At 45.3% G+C, this 9052-nt stretch overlaps 1 protein-coding gene across 13 annotated transcripts; it reads left to right on the top strand.

Annotated features, from left to right (window-relative positions):
- Positions 1 to 3101: 3101 nt before the first annotated feature.
- LOC125508415 lies at positions 3102 to 7326 on the top strand. Of its 13 annotated transcripts, none has more exons than XM_048673124.1 (7): positions 3102 to 3719; positions 3786 to 3856; positions 4529 to 4617; positions 5536 to 5656; positions 5750 to 5758; positions 6105 to 6220; positions 6389 to 7326. In XM_048673124.1, exons 1-6 carry the CDS (start codon positions 3391 to 3393, stop codon positions 6152 to 6154), a joined length of 669 nt encoding a protein of 222 aa, XP_048529081.1. In that variant the 5' UTR covers positions 3102 to 3390; the 3' UTR covers positions 6155 to 6220; positions 6389 to 7326. The 13 variants fall into 13 exon arrangements, 1 of the variants encoding a protein (XP_048529081.1); XR_007283452.1 differs by having other exon boundaries at positions 3103 to 3719; positions 4529 to 5656; positions 6389 to 6488; positions 7041 to 7326; XR_007283456.1 differs by lacking the exon at positions 5750 to 5758.
- The last annotated feature ends 1726 nt before the right edge of the window (positions 7327 to 9052 follow it).

Here is a 9052-nt window from a genome sequence, read left to right on the forward strand (position 1 = left end):
GATGACGTACTCGAAGTTACCAAACCTGATCTGATGCTCAGGGGCGAAACTGTCGACCTGGATGAGACGACCGGTTGAGTAGCATGCAGGACAATGTTGCCGAACGCGAATAGTTGCTCGAGGACGAAGACGTCCCCAGTGTTGATGCCATCTTCGATGATCGGGCGAGCCATCGATCCCTCGACAATCCAACAAGGGAACTCTAAATGAAATCACCAATGTCGGTGTCAAAACCTATGGATCTCGGGTAGGGGGCCCGAACTATGGACCTTGGATCGATGGGGAACAAGGGACGTGGGACACGATATTTACCCAGGTTTGGGCCCTCTATAAGAGGTAATACCCTACATCTTGCTTAATTATATTGCTTGTGTATATGGGGATTACAGAGTTGATCTACCACGCGATCGGATGAACTAAACCCTAAGCTAGTAGGACGGTGATTGTTCTCTCGCCTCTATGGACTAAGTCCCCTGGTTTATATAGACACGAGGGGTATTAGGGTTACACATAGTCGGTTACAACAGGGGAACAAGCATGCATAATCTTCTATCTTGACTTGGAGTACACACCAAGACACAAAAACGTCACCCATCCGGATACAATGTCGCCCCATAGTTCGGTCCACCAGCAATCATAGTAAGGGCATCTCCAGCCGTTGGCCCCCCCAGGACGCATAAAAATCGCCCCCTGGGGGCGAGCCGGCGATACAATCGGCGCTGGGGGCGGTTTTGCGCCCAGTCGTCGCCCCCGGCTCGCCCCCAGGCGCCGAAATTGGCCCACTTTGCAGCCCAATTTCGGCGAATAAAGGGCCCATATGGGCGAGAATAGGCCCATATTCGGCGTGGTTTCGCCGTGTCTCGGCGTTCAATTATCAACACAATTATTTCTTATCACATATTTCATCACAGAAAAATCAAATACTTCAACAAAATAGTACAACAACAAATAGTTCGATACAAATTATATAGTTCAACAAATAAAAACTCGTATTTCATCACACGGCGCCCCCCTTGAGCCTCCATAGGTGCTCAATCAGATCTTTCTACAGTTGATGATGCACCTGTGGGTCTCGGATCTCCTGACACATACTGAGATAGGCAGTCCAAGTTGCCGGTAGCTGGTGATCAATTTCGGCTAGAGGACCCTGCCTGTAGTATGGTTCAGTGTCAAACACTGGGTCTTCTTGCTCGCTCTCGATGATCATGTTGTGCAAGATGACACAGCAAGTCATAATCTCCCACATTTGATCTTTGGACCAGGTCTGAGCGGGGTACCGAACAACAGCAAATCGAGATTGGAGCACACCAAATGCCCGCTCGACATCCTTCCTGCAAGCCTCCTGAAGCTTCGCAAACCAGGCGTTCTTGCCTCCTGCCACAGGGTTTGAGATCGTCTTCACAAATGTCGACCATCTCGGATAGATGCTGTCAGCTAGACAGTACCCCTTGTTGTATTGGTGCCCGTTGATCTCGAAGTTCACCGGAGGAGAATGGCCCTCAACGAGCTTGGCAAAAATAGGAGAGCACTGCAGCACGTTGATGTCATTGTGAGTTCCTGGCATACCCAAGAAGGAGTGCCAAATTCAGAGGTCCTGTGTGGCTACCGCCTCAAGCACCACACTGCAACCGCCTTTGGCGCCTTTGTACATCCCCTGCCAACCAAATGGGCAATTCTTCCATTTCCAATGCATGCAGTCGATGCTTCCAAGCATCCCAGGAAATCCTCTTGCTGCATTCTGGGCTAGGATCCGAGCAGTGTCTTCCGCATTGGGTGTTCTCAAGTATCGTGGCCCAAACACTGCCACCACTGCCCGACAGAACTTGTAGAAACACTCTATGCTGGTGGACTCGGCCATGCATCCATAGTCGTCGAGTGAATCACTGGGAGCTCCATATGCAAGCATCCTCATCGCTATCGTGCACTTCTGGATGGAGGTGAATCCAAGAGCGCCAGTGCAATCCATCTTGCACTTGAAGTAGTTGTCAAACTCCCGGATGGAATTCACAATCCTGAGGAAGAGCTTTCGGCTCATCCGATAACGGCGCCGAAATGTTCTCTCGCCATGAAGTGGAGCATCAGCGAAGTAGTCGGAGTAGAGCATGCAGTAGCCTTAGAGACGATGCCGGTTCTTTGATTTCATCCGCCCCGGCGCCGAGCCACCTCGCCGCGGCTTTTCATTGCTCGCCAGCAGCTGGGCGAGGGCGGCGAGCACCATGAGATGCTTTTCTTCCTGGACGTCGGCCGCGGCTTCCTCCTCCAGCAGCGCGGCGAGCTCTTCCTCCTCATCCGAGTCCATCGTCGAGGCAGGCAAAACGCCGAACACCTTGCGCTCGGTGGGCGTGTACCCGCGGTTAAACCGCGCCTCCGCGGCCGGAAACGGCGGCCGGAAACGCCCAACTGCTGTGGGAGGGGCTGCCGCGGCGAAGCGCTGCTATTTTTCGACGGGGAATGGCTATCTAGCGGAGTGGGGCGGCGGCCGTCGCCGGGATATAGCTAGTGGTGGCCGAGGGCGCGGGGGGTGCGAGGCGAGTCGGGGGAATAAAACCTTGACTTTTCCCCTGTCGGTGTGGGCCAGGCGTGCTTTTCCCTAGCGCCGGAGCCCCCAACTGCTCCCCAGCGCGCCGGGTTCGGCCTGTGACCGCCGGGCGGAAAAAGGGTCCGAACCGGCGATTTTCGGCGTCCTGGGGGCGCGACTGGGCCGTTTTTTGGGCGCTGGTGCCGAAAAAGTGGCCTAGGGGGCCCTGTTGGGGGCGCGGCTGGAGATGCCCTAAGGCCCAGCTGTCCTGCCCATGTGAGATAGGCCGGCATCCCGAGGACCCCCTAGTCCAGGAGTCCCTCACCTGCTATCACACGATTTGACATTGAAAAATATTTCCAATTTAAAACAAAACAGAAGCTAGCCAACTCGCTCTCACAAGACTCTACCGATTTCAGCCTTCCTTGGCCGTTGGATCGTGATGAAACAGGTCTTCAAATTCGCTTCATCCGTTGGATCTTTCTCTTGAGAGTTTTCACCGCGTGGTTATTCCCAGGACCAATGACGGGTGGGCTCGTTTCGTTTGCCTATTGGCTGGGTCAGCTGTTTCCAGGTGCGATTGCGCCCTCTCGTTGCGCACCGCGCGGTTGGCTGCGCCAAAGCTGAAAGCCCACAGCTCACTCGAACCCTAGCCGCCACATCCCGTCTTCCTCCCTAGCTCAGCATCACAGGCGCCGGCGCGCCGCACCCCCTATTCCTCCTTTCTCCTCGTCTGAATAGCCGCCGGCCGCCGCACCGCTTCTTCCCCTTCCTCCTACCTCCCTTATCCCTGCCCCCAATCCACATCCGCCTCCTCCCTTCCTTCCTTCCAGATCGGGGAGTAAGATGGCGGGCGGCAGAGCGTGGGGTCGATGGCAGCGGCTGGACGAGGTCGTCCACAGGCGAGGAATGGCCGCCAAGCTTGTTCCTCCGACCGCCGCACTGGAGCCCCGGTGGCTGAGCCTGCAGTGGCACCGGTAGTCCGTCCGTCCTCGTCCTCCTCCTCCTCTCTCTCTCTCTCCCGTGCAGCCGGCCTCCTCCCTCGTCGATTGACTCGACCTCAGTCCACCTCTGTGTGCTCTCCTCCTATTATGCGGGCACTCGGCGGCAGGGAGCATGGCGGCGACCGGGGCTGCTGGACAGTAGGGGCTCGCCGAGGTGGTCCATGCCTGGGAAGACGGCGACATCTTCCGGCGACAAGGTGAGCTTCGCCTAATCCTCTCTCTCTCTCTCTCTCTCTCTCTCTCATCTGTTCTCTGGTATGAAGATCCTTTGCAGATCAATTAGAAGGCAGAATTCTTGCTAGGTGGCTCAGGCCAAGCATCGTTTCACATTCAGGTAGAGCTCTTTGTTTGCAACCACTGCTGTACCCACTGCAGATGGGGTTTGATCGAAATGTATCAGAAAAATTGTTTGGTTGAGGAACATTTGGTTTGACCTGGAACTCTAATCTGTTGCCCCAAAGATCTTTAAAGTTGTTGTTCACCACGTTCCTCTGGGATCCCAGAATATATTAGACAATATGGTAGTCCAATGCTGTTTTGAAGTATATATTGGCATTGTGCTGAAAATGGACCTGGCAGGTGAAGTTTTATTATCTATCCTGGTAGAATAATCAAAAGAAGATATGTTTTACTCACCAATTTATATGCCTAACTGTGCTTCTATTGTATTATTTTCTTAATGGATGCTCCTAAAATTGTTTAGGTGCTCTTCTACCAAGATTGACCAAATGAGTGTTCTGCTAAAGTAAAAAAGTCATAAGACTGAAATATCATGGGTCAGCCTTCGTATGTCTGCCAGTGCTACAAATTATTTGAATGAAAGATCTGAAAATACATAGCACATCATATGTCCACAGTTGTGATTATGATAGGTGCAAAGTCTTGGCTTGTTCATTACATAATCTGAAAACATGTGTTATTTTGAGCTTACATTGTGTAGCATCTCTACTGTCGGTTTATAAGTAGCTTTCTCCTTTATCTGATGGAAATCATAATTGTTTTACAGGAAGTGAAGACGGCCATTCGTCGTGCCATGAGCTCCATTCATATTACTATATGCTTAAAACATCGTGCTCTCCTTATCTACATCATGTGGTAGTAGTATTTACTTGCCATTCATGCATCTTGTTCCATCATGTCAGTCATATCTTACATATCACGCTTGACTGGTTTGTTCAATTCCTCTACTATGCTTTTCTGTCGTGTTTTTCAAACATTCTCGGTTACTATAGATTATCATGATATCTTGCTGCAATGCATTCAAACCTGCAAATAGCTTTGTAAACAGAGTTATGTGCCCAGGCTTTGGCGGAGGTGTGCTCTTGTCTTGTCTTTCATAATATTCGCCTTTATTGCGTGCACAATCAGTTGGTGGTACCCAGCGGAGGTTGAATTGTTAGTACTTATGCCTCTGATTTTGTGGGGTAGTTAGTGTATGCCTGCATGCCTCATTGGAAATATTACTGCATGATACCATACAGATATTTCAGTTTATAAACTGATAAGGTAATTATGAGTTTATTAGAGAGTACAGATTTGCTCAGCTACTAGCCTACAATGACTTATATATTTGTAAATAGTGAAGTACTCTATGCACCTTAAAAATAATCTTTAAGTGAAAGATGCAGTTACTTTACATTAGTACCTTCGCCATTTAGGCAGGGTGGAGGCGACGCACAAGGACGCCTCTAGCACGTTCACCGCCAGCCGTTGCCGTTGCTTTCTTCTTTTTTGGCTTATATTTCTTAATACCTAAAGTGAATGCCTGGTACTCATTCTCCTAATGTTTCAAGGTATTTCTCATTATTAGAGCATTTACATTGCTTTACAGAGTATACATCAAGCACAGTTGAAGTACATATCAAATAGTTGTATTCCAGAGTTGTTTGATTCGCATGATAAAGATTCTAAAAATAGTTCCCATGCCATAATAAGTTATAATGTTTTGTTTCTCTTATATTTATATGTTTACACCACTGCTTTTGTTCCAATTTTATTGGAGGCTCATATTAGGTCGCTTTGGAGGTTGAAATCAGGTGGCTGCTCATGTCTGGCTTGGTGGCTTGGTGCCTATATTTTAGATGTTCCATTAATCTTGGCTGCTTTTCTCACCAGTTTTGGGCTTTAACCTTGGGTAAATGGACTAATCTTTTCCTTGTCTGTAAACTGTCTGCTGACATGCTTATGCTCTAACAAGTTCCTCTGCTTTCATTTCTCACGTTGTCAGATCTAGAAGGTTGCAGCTTCTTTGTTCTCCTACTCAAGATTTGCTCACTTTCTAGCTGGTTGCTGCATCATTTACTTTTTCCTCTGTTCAAGGATGTATCGTACACATTGTCACCTTTTTCCTCTATTCAGATATCGGTGTTGCCTAATTAAAAAATGAACAACAATACCAGTTGTACCAGTTGAAGTTTTTTCTTTCTGAATTGAGTAGTTAAGAGTTCAGTCTTCCTATAGAATCTTCAGGAGTTTAGTTAGGCATTCTGAAAAAGAGAAGTCTTGTTGATCAGACGGCTAAACGCTCATATCGCTCCTAAACTTGATACACTGTTTTCCTTTTGATATGTCTTGCCAAGCAGAGCGACCAATGCAAGGAGGACCAAGATCTAGGACGGTGAGCCTCGCCTAGCTCTTCCACCTCTTCCACCTATTATGGAGGAGGGACGAAGGGGGAGAAGATTACAGCATGATTCAGGTTTGACTTCTTTTTTTCTATTCCATCTAGCAACTCTGGTGGCAGAATGAAATTATCCAGTAAACTTAACTGTTTGTAAGTGTCTTGGTTGTACTAGAATTTGCAGAATTTTGTCCAAAGTCTAATCAACACAAAACTGAAGTTTTTTATTCTGATTTTTGACACCAGGATCAGTTGAGGGTTGAATGCTTCAATGGTTCCAGAAAGCTTCATCCACAATCCTGACAAATATTTCCTTTGATGTCACAAAGCATACCAAGAATTTGAAGTGAGTACGTTTTATCCCAGCTAACTTGTCAGGCTGTCACCTTTTAGCGATGTCATGAAAAATGAACATATGGCAGTCATTTATTATTAATCTTGTGGTGACATATGCATGACTATTAGTAGAATACTTTGTAGTAAGTTGTGTGTAAATGTTGTGTAGAGAAGGCGATAGGGAGACTGACGGGGCATAGAGTGCTTCCGTGTGTTGGGGTATTTAGCTGATTGCTCATTTGGGAGCACTCAATAGCATGTTGCATCTTTAATTTTATGAAATAAATGCCTTCCTTTGTTTGCTCATTTTCTTCTGATATAAAGGTTTAGATATTAGGTATTTGGTACTCAAGACCATTTAACTTTCTTTTTTCATATATGAGTATAGCTGGATTATTCATGTTTCTTACAATCAAGAATTTTCCCATTCAGGTAGATTGTGAATTATTCCTGACATTTCAGCAAAATATCCATTATTTCTATCTGGAAGATTCTGGGTTGAACTCTCGGAGACTCTTTACGCCGAGACTCTTTACCCGATATCAACTCTCTCTCCATGCAGCTCTTCTTTTGATTCTGTCCAATTCCTGGCGATCGGCACGGACCAGAATACCATCGCGCATGCCCTTGGTGTGTGTGCCAGAACTAAAAAGGATCTACATAAGATTGCAGGGGTCTCTGTAGCTACGTGAAGCAGTTAAATCGGATTGTAAACAAGGCTCCCGAGTAGTTTCTACTCTATATCTCATTCTGAAGAAAAAAACTTTCAAAATCGCAATGTATTTCACTCCTTATGTTTAGGTTAAGCGAAGAACTTCCTTTCAGTGAATCTCGCTCCTTTTGTTAAAGCTAAGTGCGGATCTTAATTGCACCTGTTACTAAAGACTTGCCCAGGCCAAGTATGCAGGACCTAATAAGTCTCTTCTATGGCCCTAATGGTTTATATTGTATGTATTCCTCTGAACAATGCAAACCATGAGAGAAAAATAGTATTGGTAGAAAAAAGGTGGGCCTAAATGCCACACATCTATAATGAAATAAAAAAAAATATGTCCCCATGTTGCCCAGATAACATAACAAATTATGTCAAGTTGTGGGTTATTTCTCTGGAATATACATATGTTCTGAAGCTTGAAAATCCTTATGTGCAGCTAAATTGTATTTAAGACCTATATGTATACGAGAAATGCAAAGCGTTTCAAGTAACTATTAGTCTAAATTGGGACTTCGCGTTCCAAAGTAAAATCCTCATTTTTTTCTACCTAAAATGTTTAAAGTATTATTCACGCTACTAAGTTTTCCTTTGTAAATAAACGTTTGAAGAAGACAAACTGTTTCAAAACACCACAAGTGTGAATTGGGAATTGTCGTGGCATGGCAGACATAACAACACTGCTATATATATGGTATTGATGCAACTTTGTTGCACTTAAAGAATGAACGACACCTACCTCATGTTTGTGTTAGAACAAGGAGCTCAAAATGCAAACTGCAAAGACAATAAATGTTGTTACAAAAACCATAGCCTAAGTGGCTGCGAAAATGAACTTTTACCGAGAAAGATAAACCTTTTAAAAACACCCATGGCATTGATTTTGAAAAACAGATTCTTAATTTTTCATATAAAAAGGGTCACAATTCATGCCATGTGTGCTTGCTCAAACGTGAAGTACTAACAGGCGCAAATGTTTTCAAAGCACTCATGGTTTTAAAACATGATCTTGCCTTGATCTTTTTATATAATAAAGGGGTTAAAGTAATTAACATATGTCTTACTCAAACCTAACACTACTACCATATTCAAATATTAATGTACATTTATTTGTAAACAACAAGCCTCCATTCATTTTTATACAAATGGGTTAGAATTGTTACCATAGGTGCTTGTCTACAACTAAACCTACCAAGACATGGGTTCTTTTCAAAGCACACATGGTGTTTAGCAGGTCTGAGCGCCATTTGTTACCATATCTTCACTGCAACACGGTCTTTAGTGGGAGCGCCTCTCTGGAAACGCCTCTATCGCCCAGCTGACGAACCAAGGAAGAAGAGGGGATAGACAGGCTCGGTGGATGCATTCGCCACCGCTTCATATTCTTCTCCTGACAGGCCGCAGTCATCGCTGTTCGTGGGCTGGGCTAGGTAGCATATGGGCCATTCAAATACCTATACCTCCATATATGCACAACACAAAGATGTTTTTTCCCTTCATGTGCATATACAATAAAAGTTTGGTGCAACCACTGCTAAAAAAATATAACCATGCCTGCTCTACACATCCCATACAAATATGTTTGTTTTAGCTTAGGTTTCTTATCATGATGACCATATTTTTAAACTAAAACTGTACATATTACACAAATGTTTTCTTTTTGCAACCTCAAATTTCGCGGCGTGATAAACATGTTCTAAAATAGCATGGTTTAACAGATGGTCCTTGCAAAATGAAACTATTTTCATCGACAACATGGCTTCAGTAGGTCTCTGCGCCATTTGACGCAACGAGTCAACTAGTTAATCTATAACGTTTGGAGTTCAAAGAATTTCAAGAAGAGCTAATAGATATCATGGATT

Source organism: Triticum urartu, chromosome 5, assembly GCF_003073215.2.
Source record: "Triticum urartu cultivar G1812 chromosome 5, Tu2.1, whole genome shotgun sequence".
NCBI lineage: Eukaryota > Viridiplantae > Streptophyta > Magnoliopsida > Poales > Poaceae > Triticum > Triticum urartu.

Excerpts from the sequence above, each read along its gene's own strand:
- LOC125508415 (XM_048673124.1), top strand. The coding sequence starts at position 3,391 with ATGGCAGCGGCTGGACGAGGTCGTCCACAGGCGAGGAATGGCCGCCAA. Across the intron at positions 3,720-3,785 it reads CGACATCTTCCGGCGACAAG|ATCCTTTGCAGATCAATTAG; the intron begins GTGAGCTTCGCC and ends TCTGGTATGAAG. Across the intron at positions 3,857-4,528 it reads AAGCATCGTTTCACATTCAG|GAAGTGAAGACGGCCATTCG; the intron begins GTAGAGCTCTTT and ends ATTGTTTTACAG.